This window comes from Triturus cristatus, chromosome 8 (genome assembly GCF_964204655.1).
Source record: "Triturus cristatus chromosome 8, aTriCri1.1, whole genome shotgun sequence".
NCBI classification, from domain to species: Eukaryota; Metazoa; Chordata; class Amphibia; order Caudata; family Salamandridae; genus Triturus; species Triturus cristatus.
Window position 1 is genome coordinate 1,528,449,759 of NC_140591.1, and position 23,036 is coordinate 1,528,472,794.

The 23,036-nt window shown below is 45.4% G+C and overlaps 1 protein-coding gene across 3 annotated transcripts in view; it reads left to right on the plus strand.

Annotated features, from left to right (window-relative positions):
- The window catches only part of LOC146806066 (solute carrier organic anion transporter family member 2B1-like), a 456,740-nt gene that overhangs the window by 336,493 nt on the left and 97,211 nt on the right, over window positions 1–23,036 (plus strand). For all 3 annotated transcript variants that reach the window (XM_085623369.1, XM_085623367.1, XM_085623368.1), the window contains one exon: window positions 8,784–8,943. In XM_085623369.1, the coding sequence (XP_085479495.1) occupies window positions 8,784–8,943 (160 nt within the window). The remainder of the gene's footprint in view (window positions 1–8,783; window positions 8,944–23,036) is intronic.

A 23,036-nucleotide genomic window follows, 5' to 3' on the forward strand; every position in this document is an offset into this window, starting at 1 on the left:
CTCCTGGGCACCCCAAGGTGAAAGCCAGGCATCCTTAGCGCTGTGGGGGCCATTGTGGAGATTAAGCAAGCTATTGCCCAGAGTTGCAGCGTGGGACCCATGATTAGAATAGGCACCGAGGCGAGAATTAACAGGTCCGATGGAAATTGAATCCAATACCCACCGAGGCGGGGGATTGAACTCTGGTCCCGGGCCAGAACTCTGCATCAGAGTCTGCCGCTCTAACCATTGAGCCACACTTCATCCATTCACCCATGCACTCGTTCATCCATCCCTCCTTTCATCCGGATTCTTAATGCTTCTACTATTTGTGCACTCACCAATCCACACACACAAAATGCTCAGTTAATGAAACACCATCATTAGCTAGTAAAAAGACTGACCTATAGGCTTTGTTAGTATGCAACTTTTAATGCACTCATGTAATTCAAATATCACACCCCTCCCTCCTCAGTGTGGACACCCTGCATCAGATGTAAACCTCAGAGGTCAGCAGAAGCATGTGTCTTTCTCTGCTTTGCTATCTGCCATTGATGACGTTTGCACCATAGGATATGTTATGTTTGAGCACCTCGCCTATTCAAGAGAGAAACAGCACGGGCACACCAGTGGAATAGTGTGAACCTTGGTACATAGACTTCTACTGTGGAGCACGTGTGCAGCTGCATCATTGTGACAAAGGATGTCTCTGCATTGAGTGAGGTGGCAGCATGCTGGTCTGCCCTGGGACCTGTACTGACTCTCAGGGTACAAGCAGCAGCGCCAGATGTATGGACATAAACAAAGGACACAAGTTATGATTCTTCCTCCCCGCCGTCTATGCGCTTATGTAAATGTAATTGCATTTATATATCACTTACTACCTCTGACGAGGCGTCAAATCGCTTTTTCGGCGAGTAGCACACAACTCTAGAACCCATAAAGGATTAGTGGTGAATTAGTACAGTGAAATATGAAAGTAATTTGAGTGGTGAATATGTTAGTCAGTTATTTGGATTTAGAGGGATAGTGGAGGGGTAGAGGAAGGAAAAGGTATATATGAGGACCCGAGGTGGCATCATGAACTTTAATTAGCAGAGGACTTTTAATGTTGTGTGGAATATCCTGCCTTCCGCTAAGTACTCAGACTATTCCGAGCACAACTCCATGCACCACTTACCTGGGAGCTGACAGATGCACCCTGGGAATTGCAGTCCTTAAGCAATCTGGGAACTGTGATAGGTGAGCACACCATTAGAGGGGAGGAGCGAACTATGCACCAATCGCAGTGCGGCAAGATATATTTAAATGCACAGCGCAAAAAAGCCTCCTGATACATCATGGCGCTGACGAAGGCCGGACAAGGCTGGAATGCATTCGCCAAGCAATTTTAATAAAGAAGCTTCCTCTGTCCCCCGATGTGCCCTCTCCTCTCGGGAGGAGGTTTTTTGGGGATAGAAAGATATATATATATATATATATATATATATATATATACATATATATATATATATATATATATATATATATCGCTTGTTACCCCTGATGAGGTGTTAGAGCCCTTTTTCGGCGAGTAGCACGCTACTCCGAATCCCATAAAGCAGTGTTTCCCAAACTGTGGTCCGCGGACCCCCAGGGGTCCCTGACACATTCCTAGGGGGTCCGCAGGCAGAAGTTTTGAAAGCACTGCAAAGTATCTTGTTTAATTAGCAGTTTTCAAAGAACAATAAATGTGTCAAGATAACACCAGTGATTAATGTCCCTGCTGTAGAGAGATGAGAGTTTTGTCCAGTGGCAGCTTGGACTTATCTAATGTAGTGCAGAGGGTTAAAATGCCTACTGCAAAGAACGTGTACCATGCATTTAAAAAAACAGTATTTTATATGCATAGGTCAGTGGGTTACTGCTTTTGTCAGAGAGATTCTTTTGTTACTGTGCAGTTCATAAGTGACAATCGTAATCTAGCACAGTGATCTATAAACTGTCATCAAACAGCAGCTTGCAAACTGCAAGGTACAAGTTAGTGACTTATGTTTTTTCCCAGTCTTTCATTATCCTGATGCTGCTAAAAAGATTTATTTGGGTAGAAATACATTTTTATTGTTAAAGTCAATGCTAACCACTGTGTTATGTTCTGAATCCTGCGTTTGTGCTTCTCCAGACCAAGCACTCTTTAAAAATGCCTACCAGTATGAATGACATGTGAATTCTTCACCTTGTAGTCCCCTTTGTCTTATGTAACATTTTCTATACACTAATTTACACGCATGATTCACTGTCTCTATATGTGTGTGATGTAAAGTGCTCAGACATCCTACAATGGTATGAGAGATGCTATATAAAATGAAATACAGGTGACAGAGGGGCTATGGGGAGATGAGAAGCACTGTTGGAGGGTGATAGTGGGGGAATCCTTGAAGACCCCCCAGAAAGATTGTCGTATTCTTGTGCATGGTCAGGTCTTCATTTACTATTCATTAAAAGCTAATACAATTCAATATATAATGATAAATGTGTTGTAGACTGCACCATTGTTTCCTAAATGTTTTGGGGGTAGAGCCTGCCAAAGCCCCCTTTGTAGTGGTCAGGCTCACTCACTGCACTTGGTGTGCACCGTATGGGGACTGGTCTGAAATCATTTGCCAGGGCTGCTTTGGATTTCCAGTCTGGCCCTGGCAGGAGTAGGAGCCTCGTACTGCGAAATAAAACCAACCATTGAAAAGTTAGTCACGGAGATGCAGCACCAACCTTCCCATTAACTTCTTTCGTTTTCTTGCAAATGCTTTCAATATAAAATACAACAGAAGTGGTGGAGAGTGTCGTTAGCCTCCTTGGCTTAACAACACACTCCGCCACTTCAGAAACGCAGGGCTGCACCATATTTACAAGAATATGGTGCAGCCCTGCGTTTCCCCTGCGCTGGCGCTACACTTAACAGGGGAAGATTGTTTATGTACAGGAAGTTCCCCCTTCCTGCACATAAAAAATCTTGAAATGTCATTTTGTCACTTCTATGTGTGCTGCTTAATGCAGCACATATGGAAGTTACAAAATGTCTTTTTTATTTTTTTAAAGATTGTTGATGTGCAGGAAGGGTCACCTTCCTGAACATAAATAATCAAGGCGTTTTGCAAAAACGAGGAGAAATGAAGCATTTCTCCTTGTTTCGCCAAGTTAAGACCAGGTTTTCCCTGGTCTTAATTTTGGCGCTGCCTCCCATTTACGCTGCCCTTGTAAATAGGGGGCCGCGTCAAAATTAATGGGTGTTGCAGGGGAAATGCCCACCGCAACATCCACTGCCCACCCCTTTCACGCTAAACATTGGGTGAAAGTGGGGTCTTATTTAAAAGGCAGCGTTAAGCCACGTTAAGTGGCTTAACGCTGCCTTGTAAATAAGGCAAAGCCACTATCGCCACGGGAACATCTCTAAAAGTGATGTTCCCATGGTGATAGGGGCTTGTAAATATGCACCTAAAATCAATAGTAATTGGAGTATTTGTTTTGTGTGCACACGTGTGTTAATGTTTTTCGAATTACTGTTTTAATGTTTGAAATTTAAATCCTACAAATTGCTTGGGGGTCCCCGGCTTCCAGTGGTGACTCAATGGGGGTCCTCAGGAGTCAAAAGTTTGGGAACCACTGCCATAAAGGATTAATGGTGAATCAGTAGGGTCAAAGGGTGCTTGATAAGGTATTTCTTAATTTAAAGATTTTTTTAAATTGAGTTAATATATACTGTTACGACTGTCTTAAGCATTCAAACATAACACTGGAAGGAATGCTTCTGTGGAGTTGCTTCACTCAGAGCTTCTTGTCCCTCTATACAGGTCCCTCCGTGTGGTTTCCCTTTCTGAGTGCATAACCCTCGGGCCCAATGTGGCCTCCTACTGGGTCTAAGTTTGATAGAAACAATGAATGAGCCCTTTTATGGTGCTTCAGATGAGTGAGGGTGGGGGGGATTGTTCCTCCTAAATGCATATTACCCCCGGCAGATTGTCTGTAAAACGTCTATAATCAGCAGAAAAGTCCTTTTCCTGTTGATATTCTTCAGATTATTTCACATATCTTCTATTTGTCACTGAATATGTGCACATGGTGACATTCACATTTACACATTTACAAGGGCAGACATGTATGCACAAAGTTTTCCAGTTGGGAAAACCTTCTATTTGTCAATAATATTCGAACCTATATACATAGATCCTTTGTAGTTTTTACAGGTGGGTGCCTTTCTAGGTCTGTGAGCAGTGCCACTGACTTTATTCGCAAATCCCTAAATTAATCTATAAGCACGCACTCAAATATGTTTACACATGTGCCAATTTAACTGCCTCCTTTTTCCTTCTGAACCAGTGCCCTACAGAACATCACATCTTGATTCAGACTAGTAGCTTCACTTAGTTCAAAAGGTGCACCTCAGAATAAATGTATATACTCCAGTGCTCCTGTCACTCACAGGAAAAGGGATAATTAAATTGAATGAAAAAGAGAAAACCATTGGAAGATTTTCACATTCTGGCCATGGCCTTAAATCAACATCATATTACTGAAAGCATGGCAGGTTACCACTGGCAGGAATGGGCAGTCTTTCAGGGTGATTTGTTGTCACAGATGTGCAGGTGGACAGGTCAAGGATGCTCTGTCAGTGGTGTTTTACCATTGGCTAAAGATGGGACAATTTACCTTCTGCCGCTCTGGTCAGTAAATTGTCTGCAGTGTGTTGGCTACGAGTGTCTGACTATACATTTACCACTCTATGTTCTTGGATATAAACTGTCAGGGATGGGTCAGATTGCTTTGAATGAACGCTTTGCTAGGGATGGAACACTCGGTAGTCTGTGAGGCTGATGGTGCTCAGGCCGTGGCGTGGTAGGGAGCAGCCCTCTGTTTGCCACTGCTGACCCTGGTGATCGAAAGGCTTGCTTGAATTTTGACAAACCAATGGAAGGTCTGGAATATGGGTGGGAAATAATAAATATATCATTTCATCTTTACACAGATGATGTGCAGGACCTGATGTGAGAGATGCAAAATGTCAGCCTTTTTCATGAGTTGTCTGGCTTTTGGGTGCCTTAGGACAAAACAATTATTTTACCATTGGGCTGTTTGAGATGAAGGTGTAGTAAAAGTAATGACTTACCGACTCCCCCAATGAGATGGTAGACTTTTTTTTATTTGGGAATTATGAGTACAAATTAGGAGAATGAGAGATGGATGTGAATTTAAAGGCATTAATGGGCTTCTCTGTGATGGCATCCTTGACTTCCATGGGCAGGATATCCCTGGAGACAATGGTCGCACTACCATGATGCTTATATGTGTTCCAGGACTGCATGGATCCTAGAACACCACAACATGGATACAACACGTGCTGCACCACAAATGGCTCGGACATGGTAAGGGACCTGTTGGCCGGTGTGCATGATGCACCTAGCCTGTATCTAAACTAATACTTTTGCAAGCCACTTATACTTCGGATGCCCCCTTGACAGGGCGTCCTACCTTTACAAACGCAGCATCACAGCTAAATCCATAAATGAAAATCTCCTGACTTTCCAGGAGGCCCAACATACTTACATCAAAGTGCACACTTGGTACCTATGGCAATCTAGAATAATTAAGAACACACGTGGACTACAGCCCCTGAAGCTTCTGCACCCTCTCCTACCCTCTTGATCAAGATCTGGGGTTGAGGGGAAAGTGCCTTTTTCAGACACACTAAGCAATCAAGAGTAAAATACTATGAGTCCTATTGGGGCAACATGGGAAGCTGTTTGTGGTGTTTATATAACTGTTCAGAATAGTTTGGTCAAAATCCCCATAAACTAGTCTTAAACTCTTCCAGTAAAGCTAGGTTTAAATTGACTCCGTTTAATGTATGGCACTGTGCATTCGTGACTCCTGCCATGCTGCACTAGATTGTCCTTGATAGAAGGAACAGATCCCCTAAACGTGGAGAATGTTTCCAACATACACAAAGTGGGTTTGGATCAGTCCCTTGCACGTCATTGTATGCTTTGTTGTCTATCTCCGTTTTCTCCTCTTGATTTTATGTCCTTCTTTCCTATTGTTATGATTGTTCTGCCCAGGAACATATAGGCCTCACAGTGTTCTGATTGGCTGACTTTTATCCTTCCACTGCTAACGTTACTTGCTTTAAGGAAACTAATTTTCTTTAAGCACTATATAGAGGAGTCTGCATTTTACTTGCTCCCTCCCCAATGTGCTCCTTCCCTCTTCACATTGCCCCAGTCCCTCGCTCACCATGTAACTTCCCCTGCACTTCCTCCTGCTCGATCTGCCTATTGCTTTTACCCCCTCCCAAAGCTCATCCATTGCTTTCGCCATCAGTCTTGTTTTTAGGTCTCGCCTGGCTATCGCGTAAGCGATCGCTCGGTGAGACTCTAGTAAGGGGCTCCCAAAAGTGCTCTCAAAAGTGGATTGCATGGCGAGCGCGCGCACAATCACGTGCATCGTGCCGCCATGCAATCCGTTTGGCATCGTACTTCAAAGGGTCCGCAGCCCCGCCTGGAATGCGCTCCCCTGCCCCCGCCAAGCGCTCGCGCCACGCTCCGCCGGGCTTGTCTTTTTCTATTTAATTATTTTGTCCTGCAGATAAGTCGTGCTTTCCTGCGTGAGGCACCTTCAGGTTCGAGAACGACACCCGCTTATTTCTTGTTATGCGCAGCTGACAAAATATACACAAACTCACAAATGGCGCATGCTGTCACAGCCCCGCATCTCCATCCTGCCCATGTTGTTCATGCTGACATTTCACGGGCTTTACTTAATTTTGTTTTTAACAGCAGTCCGTTCCGCCCCTGGGGCTCGGACATGCTGCAATCCTGAGCTCATTATCTCCCCACCCCGCCCTCACAGCTTTGTATTTGAAGGCATTGTGAAGGTGAGGAGAAAAAATATAGAACTATGCGCTGCTATAATTAAGACAATCACTACGAACGTCTTAACTGTAGCAGAGCATAACTAGTTTTTTTTTCTCCTAACTTGCACTGGTCGTGACAACATCGCCAGCTGCATAGGGCGCAGGTGCAGCATTTGCAATGCAATAGGTCTCGCATTTGAGAGAGTTTAAGCTATTTGCCATTGTAAATGGCAATGCCTTTTTTTTTTTAAATGCATTGTCATTTACAATACCAATAGCAGAAACCTTCGCAAATGCGAGACCTATTGCATTGTAAATGCTTGTTTTAAACTTTCTCCCACTCCTTCATTGCTCTCTCCCCTCCGTGCTTGTTGCCTCCTTCCCATCTCCAACTTTATTTTACTTTAATTTTGCTTTTGAACAAACCCATTCACAGATGTCCACCAGCGATGCATGCATACATGGCGGCAGGTTTAATCTTTGAACAAACCCATTTAAAGATGGCCACCATAAATGCACATGTATCCACAGCATCAGTGTAACAAAAAAGCATTGGAAAAACCAATAAGTTTTGGCTGCCACTGCTTGTTACCAAATGATGCAAATAGAACAATGCAATGCGAAAGATACTGCTTTTTATATGAAACACAAAACTGAAACAACCTCTCCCCCCCCCCCCCCTCCCCGTCTGATATCCCTCGGCCCCTGACTGTCCGAATCTCTTCATGTCACAAAGATGGCTCTCCTCATGCATTTGGAGCAGGTTGCAGCTCTGACCCCAAGTCGGAGAGTCGCAGCACCCTCAGGTACTTGGGCTGAGTAATTATGTTGAATTCTGCTAGAAGCAGTTTTGGAAAAAGACACCAGACTTTCTGGAGGGAGGCAGCCGAGCCGCTCAGTGTGGCAGAAATGCGTTCCATTCCAATGATGTGCCATATGCGATGAAGCCACCCCACATATGTAGGAGGGTATTTGTCCCCAGTGCATCAAGATATTCTGTAAAGCTGCACCCATAGCCAACCCCATCTGTCGCCCTCTCATGCTCTTCAGTGGAAATGTAATGAGATTGGGAAGGCCCAGGACCACATAGACCGGGAGTCTCGGGATTTCATTGTCAAACAGTTCATGTACCTCGTCTAGGATTTTGGACCAATAGGAAGACCGCATCAGGCACTCCCACAGTATATGAAGCAGAGTGCCCTCATTATCACAGCCCTGCCAGCAGGTGGGACTCCGTGGAGACGCGCCGGTGTTGGATACCAATATGTCACTATTTTCATGGCAGTTTCGATACTAGCTACATTTTGGGCAGTGTGCTTGGCTCTGTAATAAATACCCTCTCAGTCCTTCCCAGAGGGGTCACCTCCCAGTTCCACCCCCCCCCCCCCAATCGTTTCCGACTCGGGGTTGCTTGTGGACGATTACCACCCCTGAGCATGTCGTACATGTCAGATATCATAAGAATAGTCCTTATTGGAGAAGGGACATATATAACAACTGATGAAAAGCTGGCAGATGAATTGTTTGACTGGAAACCGTATTTGCAGGTACTGCTTCACCTCAAAGAAACATTACCCTCTTGGGATCTGATGTCACAAGGTGCTGAATATAGCAAGTTTGTGTATAAGGTGAATTATTGCCTCTCTGTTTGGGTGGTGAGAGATGTGCTGGAATGATCCCACATATTATAAATCCTTTTTACATGTGTCACATTAAGTTGTGTATATACCTTCCCTGTCACCGAACTGTCTCAAAAACTATCTGCACTTAGTAGTATGTTGTTGTTATTTCATGTTAACGATTCATTATATTATGAAACACAGGTGTTCAGATAAACACAACTGAATTTTGTGTCAAGGTTAGGAAATATTTTACGTATTCTGATGTGATATGTAAACAAAGTCTTCCTTTTTTTCCTTAGTGAGGAAGTTGGACAAACAATATCCAAATGTAACAGCAAGTGCCACTGCCCAGAAACAGCTTACAATCCTATCTGTGGTTATGATGGCGTTGAATATATCTCTCCGTGCTATGCGGGGTGTGAAGATGTTAGTTTTGACTTAAGAGAAAATAAGGTTTTGGTAAGTTACCATGTTTTTAAAGCTTGTTGATAGCGGGGCCATTACCTCCTTGCTACAGTCCTTGCATTTAGGAGTTAGGGGGTCTCACCTTGGAGAAAGGCAAACCCAACTGCTACTGTTGCTCGAATATGAATTTCCCTTGAAAAAAATTAAAGACAAGAGGCGTTTGGCTTAACAGAAACAGTTGGTTTAATTTAACGCAGTGTCCGGTAGAGCAGGCAACCGAGTCGGGATCTGAAGACTGTTTCGAAGTACATTGGATTTGGCCATCTTTATATACATTTCACACTTCTAATAAAGCGATTTGTGCAGTCTTTTCAGCACAGGAATCTGTGCCTCGTCATGGAGTCCTAAATCTGGTCACTTGATAAGAAACACAGGTGGATCTTGAGCCTGCGTGGACACAATGCGGAGCTGGTGGGTACATGTGCAGATGTCTGACATGGGCAACACGTGATCACTGCGTGTAGTGTTTATGCTGTGTTCTGATTGGCTGAGTGTTCCGTACTCAGTGTGGCATCTGACTTTATGGTGTTTTGGGAATGCACGCCCCTCCGGCCAAACGTGTTTTGTTGGGGGGCCAATCTTCTGAGACCATTTTGGTGTTGCTGCCTATCTATGGGAATGATCTGGAGGTATTCTTGTTTGCTCGTTTGTCTAAGGGTTATGTGTCCTGCCACCTGTGATCTGTCAATCAGTTTTTTTGGGCCTAGGTCACAGGGCCTTCCCTGACCACGTATTTTTGACTCAGGGTTGAGTGGCAGGTCAACAATGGCGATGCAAGTTCGTTGTTATACGTACATATATCATGGTGTATATCAACATCGTATTTATCAATATTAACATTACAACAGAAAAAATGTAAGCTCTTGGATCACCACAAAATTTGATTTGCTATTTTTAATAACCCCACTTTTAGCTAAGGTAACAAAACTGCTTCCACTTCTGTTTTTCTGTCATCATCTCATGATGGATGACTCAGTGCTCCATTCCACATTGTCCCGACTTTCATTTCAAAGGCTGGTAGTTTACCTGATGGCTCCTGTGTTTCCTTTTTAGTCTGCTTGCTCAGTGACTTTAGTGACTGCTGCTGCTCTGTGTGTCTGGAACAGCTAGGAACCACAGGCAAGATGTTCTTGTAGAGGCTCACTGCAAGAAAATATTTTTGGGAGTTGGCAACTCCCCACTTCAAGTAGTAATCATAACTTTTGTCAAGGTGAACCCTTGATGTCACTAAATTTACCTAAGGTTAACCCCTTTGTAGCTGTGGCAGAGAGCAAACAGGCTTAACTTGGACAATGTGTAAAATATTTATGCAGCACCAAAACAGTGAAGAGTTAAATTGCTAAAGAATAAAAATCCCAAACCGAATTAGAAGCTTAACTTTAGTGAACAAAATGACAAAAATGAATCCGGGGAAGTGGCGATTTGATTTTTTCAAGTTTTAAGTAGAAATAGTGCAAAAAAGGGATATTTGCCAATGATAGTCTATAGTTAAGGGAGACTGGAACATATGTGCATTTTGAGGCTGACTGCGATGGAGCGTGGGTCTGATAAACCAATCATGTTCACCCCGGTCAAAAGTAGTACCTTTTGACTTAGTCTCTTAAGCTCCAACTGTTCAGGAGTTTTGGAGCAACTCCTGTAGGTCACTTCTGAGGTTCCCAGGTCCTCCGGCCTGGGACTCACTACAGAAACGGCCCCCAAGAAGGTTGAGTCTAGGTCCAGTTGCTACTGGTCTGTTGGGCACTCCAGTGAAATTACCTCTTGCAGTTTTTTGTGTCCATGTGGCCACACAAGAGGTCAACTAACTGGCCCTTGACATCCACTTCCATGTCCTAGATACAAGGGGAAACAGGTCCAGCCTTTCAAGGCTCCTCTCAGGTTACAGACAGGTTGAGTCCTCTTCTGTTCTTCCCCATGTCCAGAAATTGTTCTGAAGTGGGTGCCTGGAGATGCCACCTTTATTATGCCTCACACCAGCTGATATGTGTGGGTAACTCCTGGGAACTTCTGAACCAATGAGGTAAAAGTCATTTTGATCAACTCTACCCACTTTTTCAGTAGCTCTTGTTTGCCTTACTGCAAACAGGCCCAAAATGACGTCACAACATTTTCAAGATCACAAAAGTATTCCAGCACACTAAACGTGGGCTCAGAGGGCTGTGTGTCTGTGTGAGAGTGTCATAGGGTAATCACCAGTGAACTACCACATCTTAAAACTAAAATCCTGTTTTAGGCAGGCACTGTACCAACAACACACCCAGAGACAGAAGTCTGGTGGCATAAAAGCAAGGTCCTCCAGTGGCAGGGGATGCAGAATAATTGTCTTGGCCTCCTGTTCACTGACTTTCAAGTGTGCCCCAGTGTTACATGTGGCTCAACAGACCTATATAGCAGGATTTGACACAGTGGTGTCGCGGGATGCCTACAGCTTCCACTCTAAAATTTCTGTGGAATTCAGAGGAGCCATTTTAGCCCATTCAGGTCAGTAGCATATTGTTTGCTCCTAGAAGGCATTTCACATCTATTCCCAGTGATAGCGCGTGGCACAGCGAAAAAAAGGGTTTTGGCTAACTAAAGCAGAGTGTATTACATTTATACCAAGTGCTAATACAGTTGATAAAATCTCTAATTATATGTCTGAATTGTGGCCCATATTAACGTCAGGCCCTCGGACGGATCGGAGAGTTGACAGGGATTTGGCAAAAGATTTAGATGAATATCTCCCCTAATGAAGACGTAGAACAAAGGGAATATTTTTACAAACCACACTATGTACAACTATTTATATATCTCATTATTTACAATAAGGAATAACGACAGACTCGGTTTCTCTCTTACTTTGCTTTTATCTATTTTTCTTTGAAAGCATATGAAATGGTCAAACAAAGATACAGTATTAAACGAGAATCCTCACATAAGAGAACACAATTCAGGTAATCACAATAACATCTCAATTAAGGAGCATGAGTTGAGTGGATACAGTAAGAGACAAAAGAGCATTTTATAAGATCAACACAAAATTCAGTATTTCATACGAACCTAAGAAAACTATAGCACAGCGTGCTAATAGTTAGAAATGCTAACCCTCTAGCCAGAAGAGCAAGCTGGGGCAATCTGCATAAAGGAGTCAGTTCACAGACGGCATCAGCAAAGAAAATCACAGAGAAACAGCTCACATGAACGCCTCTCCAACACAAAAAAAAACATGGATTCTATCACAAATAGTTATACCCTAGGATTGAGAAGTCTGTCCCTACTCTTGTGTCAAGATCCAGGAAAGTCTCTCTCCTCATTGGTCTAGAAGCATAAGATGTTAAATCACACCAATTACGTCACTCTTCTCTTTCAAAAGTGCTTTGTTCAGTTTTACGCCGTCAGCATCGTCCTTCAGCAAAGGGAACCAAAATCTTCTCCTTCCTCAACACACGCACATCCGAAAGAATGTTATAACAATTTATTAGCACAGTTATCCAAACATTATATTTTTACTCGGACAGTAGGAAGTCTTGCTGAAACTCCAAACACGTAGGAGCCATCGACAAGAAGGAAAACAATAGATATCTATGAAGAATTAAACACATTTTTCTGCATTTCTACATTTTAAAGCACAATTAACCCTAATAGCAGTTTTAGGCCTTCTTTGTAAAGTGTGCAGTTTCTCTAGGAGAAATAAACAGATTCAGTAATTTTCTCAAAATAAAAGCTCCATTTCAATAATTCATTCATATCTTTCATTAGTCTAATATAAACACAATCGTTATAAACTATTATTCTGAATAATCAATATCACTTGATTAAGCGATAAATGATAAACACATTTTCATTCAATATTTTACTCCTTATTTTGCTGTTTTTTCGTACAGGATCATTTGTGACCTACTAAAACCTATTGTCATTTTCTCACACCTTTCATATTTATTTTCTCCAAACCTAAAGGTTAATAATACTTTTTCTTCAGTTAGTTTCAAAACTTTAATGATTTTCACACCATGGATGGTTTAATCCGAGCAGGATTTATTTACGGCAAACCCTGCTCCATCACCAGGCTAGCTAAAGGCTGTGATTTGCTTAAGTGTTAATGCAAATTAGCCGACAGGAATGTCCTGCGGGGAAAAGGTAACTTTCTAAAAGTCACTTTTGGTTAATATTTATTTAAAAAATTACTTCACTGTTGAATTGTATTTAAAATAGTGGTTTCATTATTTTTCAAGCTGGGGCCTTATCAGTTAGTAATATTAGTATTTTATTCTGCACGTTTTTCTACATAAGACAGCTAGACCTGTCTCATTAAAAATAGCTTTTTGGGCCTTCTAACTGTAGGAACATAATAATATTTATTTCCGATAACTCCCACTCTTAAATACCACGTGCCCTACCTTTTAGGGTTCAAGGTTTACACCGGGGTGACTTACTAATATTTAAATAATGTTTGTTGTCAAAAAGCCTTGTGTTAACAGGTCGCATTATAGGTTTTACACTGCAGCTATCAGCCTACACAAGATAGGCCTGTGTCCATGTATGCACTGCCATTGTACTGCAATTCACGAGTACAATTTAATTTCCAGGCCCTGGGTGAAAATTCTACACCCTATTGTAGGGACTTACAGGCAAGTTAAATGTGCCAATTTTGTATAACTCAACTTAACCATGTTTAAAGGTGGAGCACTGCCCCCCTTGTTAATAAGGGTAAATGGAACAGAATGCTGGAGCTTGCAAAGCAGACAGGGCACAAATCTGCAGTGACTTTGCAGAAAACTGCAGATTTCCTACACTCACCACTTCTTGCAGAATATGCTGGTCAATAGTTTGTTTTTTAATGTGTATGTCATTCCTTCAAGGGTCAGTAGCTGGTGTACCATTCTTATGTGTATTTGTGCTCCCTTCTACTGGACATCAGGCCTTCGCTGCAAAACGATATCTATTTCTCAACATGGTTTTTCACTTTCTTTTTCAAACGTGGCTGCCCTGCTTTTGCTTTTGTCTTTGACTGGCCCATGTTTTGTCTATACAGCACCTCCTGTTTATTGGCACTGTTCCAGCAGCCCTCAGCTAGTTGCTTGCCCTTTTTCATCTCTTGGTTGGGGGTTTTGTCACATACATTTCAGAGTTGCCTTTTATTACAGTGCACTTGTTTGGAGACTTGCTTGTATTCTTTGGCCCTTGCCTGTGCCATGTAGGATTTTTCTTGGTGCTTCTGTGATACGGCCTTGCTTTGGCTGCTTCTTGACTCAGGTGGCTTTGGCTCACTTGCACTCCAAGTGAAAAGGGGCACATTTTTGCCCCAGATTTGGTTTTGCTGGACTTCTGGGTGCTTCCTTTGGGTATTTGTAGCCCTGGCCTTGGCTGAGCCTTCCACGTGGTTCTTTTTTCCTGTGGGGTTGCTTGTCCTTAATGCTAGACTTCCTATGATTATTGCCTGCTGGGTGTTGTTATTTGGGCCTCATGCAAGTACCCAGTAATACTGCCCAAATCTGTTTTCTTTTTTTTGGCACAAGGAGGAAAAGAATGCTTGATAACTGATAATGGATTAAGGACTCACAAATGGAAGTCTGACGAGGAGGTAATAGACCCATTACTTAGAGAAATGTTAATTACTCCAAGTCAAAGTATTTATTGTCACAGTCATGAATCCCTCCAACCCAGTATTTGTCCTCCCACCAGACTTAGTCTGGTTTGGTATATACAGGGAGTAAGGCATGGTGCCTTTTTATAGTCAAAGACAATATTTATCAAAATACATAAAAGGAAAGTTCTGGAGATCCCAAGACATGAGCTTTTTTTTGTGGTAGTCCAGTTGCTGCCTCTGTTGATGGCGAGACTCCCCCCTCAGAGTAAGGAGTGTGATGCTGAAGACTGAAACTAAGAGTAATGAAGATCACATGTAAGCAATTGGTCAATTCTGGGCTAATAGTAGTTTCGTGTTAGTAACTGACGATTCAAGGGAAGTTCTTCATGCAAGGTTAAGCAAACTACGTTTGCGAAACATTTTTTAGCCTAATTAAGGCAATTATGCCGTGGGAACGTGTTAGACCTGGCTTGTCCAGCAGCTTTATCCCCAGACTTTTTGCTTTTCGGCCTTCTGTTTCTGGCCTGTTTAAGTTGGTTTTATGACTCTGGGCACTTTACCACTGCTGATCAGTGCTAAAGTGCATATGCTCTCCCTGTAAATTGTTATGATGGATTGGTGTTTCCATGATTGGTTATTTTATTTACTACTAAGTCCCAGGTACAGTGCACTGTGTGTGCCCAGGGCCTGTAAGTCAAATGCTGCTAGTGGGCCTTCAGCACTGATTGTGCCACCCATACAAGCAGACTTTCAAAGGTAACTCAGACCTGCCACCGCAGTGTTTGTGCGCAGTTTGGTACTGCCATGTCGACTTGGCAAGTGCACCCACTTGCCGGGCCCTAACCTTCCCCATTCTTACATGTGAGTCACCCCTAAGGTAGACCCAAGTTACCCCTGCGGGCAGGGTGCAGTGTATGTGAAAGGGGGGACATGCCCTTATGTGTGTGGCATGTTCTGATAATGAAATACTGCCAATTTCGTTTTTCACTATTGAAAGGCTATCTGTCCCATAGAATAGAATGGGAGTATATTTATAACATCTTATAAATATAACTTCCCATTGGGACAAGATAAATATGGAGTTTAGTATGCCTGAACTCAGATTATAAAAATGCATCTTTTAGTAAAGATAATTTTTATATTGTGTGTTTGAAAATACAGCTTTTAAAAAGTGGCTATTTGCTTAGCCATCCTGTGTGCCTCTGCTGGTTTGTGGATTGCCTTTCTGGCTTATTAATGACAAGGGCTGGGGAGGTGCATTCTCTCAGACGGCCACCGGGGGGAGGGGAGGTGTAATTGATGTGTGCCCTGCCTTTCTTGGATGAGTGAGGGCTGGGCTGGATAGACCTTGGCTGCATTTAGAGTAAGGGGAGGAGATTTCTTTCACACCTGAATGGGCCTGGTCTGACAAGGACAATGCTGTCTCCTCCTCCTGCCAGGAAGCTGCACCAGAGAGGAAAGAGCTGGTTTTGGCTGGGCAATGAGCTTCCCTGCCGCCAGAGAACAATGGAATTTGTGCTATAAAAAGTGGGGCCCGACCCCTGAACTTTAGATTACAGCTGAACTAAGGAACCTGCCAGGAAAAAGAACTGAGGAGAGCTGGAGGAGGAGTACTGCCCTTGTGCTGTTGGGGTTGGCCTGCAGTGGTTGCTTCTGTCTTGGGTAGGGAAAGGACCAGACTGTGCTTTCATCATCATGCTGTTAGAGCTTTCTCCAAGGGCTTGAAGTAGAGCTTGCCTCCTGTTGGAAGTCTCAGGGATAGAAAAAACTTCAAAGATCACTTCTAGGAATCAAGAGGAACCTTTGCCAAGGAGAAGAGCTGGAGAAACTGAGGAGGAATACTGCACCGACATCCGAGATCACCACACCGATTCTGATGCTGGCCCTGTTGTGGGAGCACCGACGCATCGAGGGGACGTGGCTGAAATGTTCGTAGCTCATCCCTGGTCTTCACTCATCACATTGTACCAGATTGGCATGCATCGCATCGAAGTGTCACGTCTTTTGCACCATTGGGGGACGCAGTAAGAAACCGACGCATCACTTCCCCACGCAGTAAGAAACCGATGCATCACCTCCTCTCCGGTAGGGAACCGATGCATCACCCCCCCTGAGCAGCAGTAAAGAACCAACGCATCACCTCCCCCGGAGCAAGGAACTGACACATCATCTTCCCTGAGTGTAAGGAACCAATGTATCACCTTCCCTGCGACCCTTTTTGCTTGCGTCTTTCGATGCATCCAAGGTACTTTGTGTAAAAGTGTTTCATCCAACATTTTCTTTGAACAGAACTTTTTCTACCTTTTAAGAATTATATTTTTAGTACTGTAGTATGGAATTTAGACGTTTTGGTATTGTTTTGGTTTAGATTAAGATTACTTATTTTTCTAAAGTGGTGTGGTGTCCATTTGTAGTGTTTCCTCTGTATTACTGTATGTGTTCACAAATGCTTTGCACACTGCCTCTGAGATAAGCCTGTCTGCTCGTGCCATGCTACCAAGGGGTGAGCAGGGGTTATTTTAGAAGTGTATCCCCCTTACCCTGACTAGGAAGAAGGGTCCCTACTTGGACAAAGATGCAAACCCTTGCCAACTAGAGACCCCCATTTCAAACAGAATCAATCAACCAATCAATCACATGTTTGTTAAGCCCGACTACTCACCCGTAAGGGTCTCAAGGCGCTGGGAAGGAGGGGAGGTGCAGGTTCCAGTCCATCAAGGAGGAGGTCTGTCGAAGAGCGAAGTTATGAGGTTTCTCGTGAAGATGGTGAGTGATGATGTCTGTCTGAGGTGGAGCGGTAGGGCGTTCCAGGCTCTGGCTGCGAGGAAGGAGAAGGAGCGGCCTCCCAATCTGGTCTTTCTGGCACAGGGGACCACAGTGTAGGAGAGCTGGGCTGATCGTAGGGTCCTTTGGGTGCGTGGAATTTGAGTCAGCTGTTCAGGTATGCTGGTCTGGTGTTGTGGAGGTCTTTGTGTGCGTGGGTGAGAATCTTGAAGGTGATTCTAGCCTCGATGGGGAGCCAGTGGAGTGTGCACAGGTGCTGGGAGAAAATGCAGCGTCTTGGCAGGTGGAGGACCAGTATTGTGGCAGCGTTCTAGATGTTTTGTAGCTTGTGGGTGAGGTTTTTGTTTATTCCGGCGTAGAGTGTGTTGCCGTAGTCGAGTCTGCTGGTGATGGGGGCATGAGTGATGGTCTTTCTATGCTTGAGCGGGATTTGAAGGTCTTATGTAGGAGGCGGAGGGTGTGGAAGCAGGAGGATGTGACAGAGTTGATCTGGCGGTCCATTTTGAGCTAGGAGTCCAGGATAATTCCAAGGTTGCATGTGTGTTCCGTGGGGGTGGGTCTCTTCCGAGGGCGGGGGGCCACCAGGTGTCGTTCCAGGCATCGGGGTGTGGACCCATGATGATTACTTCTGTTTTGTCAGTTTTGAGTGGTGGGCAGCTGCTTTTCTTCCATTTGGCGACATCTTTCATGCCTTTTTGAAAGTTGTGCTTGGCAGCGTTGGGTTTGTTGGATAGGGAGAGGATGAGTTTGGTGTTGTCTGCTTCTGAGACAATGTTGAGTCTGTGGGTTCTGACGATGGGTGCGAGCGGAGCCATGCAGACGTTGAAGAGCATGGGGCTGAAGGAGGACCCCTGGGGGCCTCCGCAGGTGGTTGGTGTAAGGTCCAAGAGGAAAGGAGGGAGCCTGACCCACTGCATTCTGCCAGAGAGGAAAGAGCGGATCCATTCGAGGGCTTTGTCCCGGATCCCTGCATCGTGGAGTCTGCATGTTGGGGTGCCGTGGGAGACTGTGTCGAAGGCCGCTGAGAGGTTGAGGAGGATGAGAGCTACTGTTTCTCCTCTGGCCGGTAGGGAGCGGATGTCGTTTGTTGCAGTGAGGAGGGCAGTTTCTGTGGTGTGGTTTTTTCTGAACCCGGATTGGGAGGAGTCGAGGATGTTGTGCTCTTTGATGAAGGTGGCGAGTTGGCTGTTGATGGCTTTCTTGATGATTTTAGCTGGGAACGGGAGCAGGGAGATGGGTATCTAGTTTTTGATGTCAGTGGGTCCGCCGAGGTCTTCTTCAGGAGTGGGTTGATCTTGGCGCATTTCCAGTCACCAGGGAGCGGTTGATGGTGCGGTGAAGGATGGGTGCGATGGTGTCGGAGGCTCTGTTGAAGATGTGGTGTGGGCAGGGGACCATGGGGGCCCTGTAGTGGATTGACTTCATCGTCTTAAGTGTGTCTTCGGTGGTGAGGGCTGTCCAGCTGTCAATCGTTGGCTTCCGGGTGTCGGGGTGGCTGGTGAGGGTTCAGTGTGTTGGTTGTCTTCGTCAAAGTTGTCGTAAATGTTCTTAATTTTGTGGTGGAATAAGGTGCTGAGTTTGTTGCAGTGGTGTAGTGAGGAAGGAATGTCAGTAGACTCGCTCTGTGGGTTGGGAGAACTCCTTGATGATGCTAAAGAGTTATTTGCTGTTGTGCGTGTGTGTGGAGATTCTGTCTTCGATCGCTGTTGTTCTCTTATTTATGATGAGTTGGTGGTGGGTGTTGGTGACGGCTCTGAAGTTGTTGTGGGCTTCTGTGGATTTGAATTCCTCCAGGCCTTTTCAAGGCGGTGGCATGTGCATGTGGACTCTCGAAGTTCGGTGGCAAAACACAGACCCCCTGGGGATTATGTTTTTTAAAGGGGAGTGGGCCAAGTGGCCCCCTCCTGAGCTTTATTAGGCTCTGGGAACCCCATCCCCAGGGCCTTTTGTCATAGTTTCTTTTATAGTTTTTGATTTAAAAAAATGTGCCCCGAGCCTTAATAGTCCATGTGGATCCCATCCCGTGCCTTTTTTATGAAAGAGGAGCCACATGGCCCCCTCCCCAAGCCTTAATAGGCACTGGGGACCCCATCCTCCAAGGCTTTTTTATGAAAGGAGAGGGCGGTCATGTGGCCCCCTCCCTGAGCCATATTAGACCTTGGGGAGCCCATCACCCAGGGCTGTTATTTTTACTTTAAGAGGGGCGCCCCCCTCCTTGAGTCTTGTTAGGCCAGGGGACCTCATCCCCTGGGCCTTTTTTTTATGAAAGAGGAGGTGGCCGCCGTGCACCCTTTCCTGACCCTTGTTAGGCCCTGGGGAAACTCCCCCCCCCCCCCCCGGGCCACTATTGAAATTAAAGGAGAGGGGGGCCACCGGCTCCTTCCCCAGGCCTTGTTAGGCCCTGGGGACACGATCCCCAGAGCCACTCATTTAAATAATGGGAAGGGGGGCTGCATGGCCCCCCTCCCAGAGCCTAATTAGACCCTGCGGACCCCATCCCCCAGAGTCACTAATAAAATTAAAGGAGAAAGGACTGTGTAGCCCTCCTCCCTGAATTTTACTAGGCACTGGGGACCCATTCCCCAAGGCCATTCCTAAATTAAAGGTGAGCGCTGTCGCCCGTCACTCTCCCAAGCCTTGTTAGGCCCTGGGGGTCCCAGGCCAGTCATTTAAGTAAAAGGGATGGGGATTGCACGGCCCCCCCTCTCTATGCCTTGTTAGGTCCTAGGTATCATGTAGTGCGTTTTACTAGGATCTTATAAGTAAATTAAATATGCCAATTGGGATGAGCCAATATTACTGTGTTTAGGGGAGAAAGCAAAAGCACTTTAGCACTGGTTATCAGTGGTAAAATGCACAGAGCTGTAAAGCCAGCACCAACAAATTCAGTAAAAATAGGAAGAGGAAGGCAAAACGTTTGTGGTTCACTCTGCAGAAAGGGCCATTTTCCAATAGAGGGAAAACCAGGTCTGGACAAACAAATTTCCTAATGTTTCAAAGCATAGAAAGTACAGGCAATCTTTTCATTGCTAGGGTTAAGAGGAGGAGGATTAAGATGCAACTGGGATCAAGGTCCATAGGAGCGCCAGGGTTTTGCCCTTCTACGTGTCAGCTGTCGCATATAGAATGTATATATATTTTTTGCAGTTTTAAAGTGAATGTGTTATGGCCCAGCCGTGACTTCTGTAACCATGCCCGGCCTGATAACATACAGCATAGCTGCAAAAATTTCAGATTGCTGTGTGTGACATTTTCATAATTTCAGTGTAATTATGAGTGCCATTCAATGACTGAGTGACACTTTCTCGCAAGCAAACTCAACACACTAAAATTTGCAGATTAACAGCCGTCGCGGCAAACCGCGTCAGGCATTGATTGGGGAGCACACGAGGCAGAGGTGCCCACACATAGTTGGGCGGCAGCAGAGTGAGCCAGGGCACTGTATTATTAAATGTGTGTTGCACAGCTCATAACAACTAGCGACCAGAGACTGTGAGGTGTCACTTCAGAACTTCAACTAACAGGGCAGACAGCTGCTTGCCCTGCACTAAGCCCTATTATAATTGATTCAGATTATTAACACTCTCCAGAGGCGCACTATCTTAGTCTGACACTAGTAACTTACTTAAATTGTGAGGGGAGCTGCAGCACTTTGGTTTACGGCCTTCTATAAATTGACTTGGAGGTCAAGTGGGGAGGGTTTGTGAATAAAGTGCTTGCATGGATACTGCCATAGTACATTCCAAAAGGGTTCATTTACCTTGGGGAATTGCCATCTAATCCAATAATGTAACTGCAGATATGTGGTCACCAAAAGATTAAATGCCAACCAGATTTTGTTTTGCAAAATGAGGGGCTGTGTGCCTTGAAGGTAAATAGGGGTCAAAGCGAAAGAACCACTTACATGCACATGAAGATCTTCACTCAAGGAAAAACTGAAAGGGTGTCCTCAGTCAGTGTAATAGCTTTTCAGTCAACCTGTCAAGGAATTGGTAGTTGAGATTCAATATGGGTGAAATTGCAGCTGATACAGCGTGACACAGAACAGATCTTCACAACCTGACTCGTTTGACTGTTTTTTAGGTCTCGCCTGGCGAATGCAGCGCGAAAGCGCTGTCGCCAGCGAGATCTATTGTTGCTGACTTGCCTCGGAAGTGGGACAGGAGATGGGCACGCGCAGGGCGACTGCAGACTGTGTACGCGCACGTGAACACGCACGTCCACACATGCGATGTGCACATCTCCTGTCCCCCTTCCGACCAAATGCCATCCCAGTTGGTGCGGCCCGCTGCAAGACGGGGCTGCTCAGAATGCGAAAAGGACACTGTGCCTCGATCAGGCACCAACAATATCCCACACGGAGTCCCCCCGCCCTTCTTCACTCACCGGGCTGCTCTCTTCTGGCGGGGGCTCCTCCTCGCGGCGGCAGCACTTCTCTTGCAGGGCTTCCCTGCACTCCTGGGAGCTCTGCGCTGCCGTGGGCAGCCACGGACGCCTGCACTCTTCACCCCCGCCGCCTCCTGGGACCCGGGGCTTTTCTTCACTCCGGCTGCCACCGCGGGGCTCGCCCTTCAGCATGGGAGCCCCGCGTTAGCAAGGCACGCCAGTTTCTCTTCCTGCCGGAGCAGGTCCCACCCACGTCCCAGGCAAGGGCGCCTGACTTTCGGTTTTGTCGAACAGGGCTGCGGCAGTGATTGCTTCTCGGCGGCAGGAGGGGTAGGCTCCCTCGAGAGTTAAAATAAATGTAGAAGCAGGGTGGGCACCCGCTCAAAGGATTTTGTCTGCACTTTAGTACAGTAGGCTTGATATTTGCACAACGTGTGCACGGTCCCATTTACTCTGCATACAAGTATCAAATGTGTTGGCTCTGCCAATGCTTGTTTGACCTAGGACTGCAAGTCTTCCCCGGCCCTAACACCTTTACTGAACATTCAAAGGCATTTCTTGAATGCACATAGGCATGCCTGCATTTTACTCTGCATGCTTGCTGGCTCTTTGGTTAGCCCCCCCAATATACGCTTTACCCAGACAGTCAAGAAATGGTGCTGGAACAGTAGAATATATTGACCTCGAGTTTTGGGCACGTTTCTGTGCTTGACTAATTTTCAGCGGAAACATGAAAATACTACTACCTATACCAGTAACAGGCATGTGGGTTAGCACCCTCAGGTAGAATATCTGCCACCATGAAAACACTGCCAAGCCACTACAGAAATGTGCAGCCCCATTAACCCCTTCCCCGCTCATGACGGAACCACTCCGTCATGAGCCACGGGTGCGCTGTGCTCATGACGGAGTGGTTCCGTCATGCTGCGGCCGTTGGCGGCCGCTCCGCCCACGCGGCGCTAATTCCCCGCCTGTGCGGGCGATTAGCGCAGTGGGCGGAGACGTGACGGAACCACTCCGTCTTGAGCACAGCTCACCCGTGACTCGTGACGGAGTGGTTCCGTCACGAGCACAGCGCCACCGCAACTGCCCCCAAACCCCCCCAGCGCCGCGGCGGAATTCCTGCCGCGGCGAAGGGGTTAAAGAAAAATATATCTATAAATTTTAAAAAAGTGACCTAGAGGAAAGATTTGTTGCAGTGAAAGTAAAGCATGCATGGAACTGGCTGGGTTGGAATGTCATGTGTGGAAATTGCATCTGACCAGTTAGGAATGGTTTCTACTGCATCCAGTTAAGCTACTTAGTCTATGAAACCAAGCACAATATATATGTCTGGGGGAGGGGTGTTTTA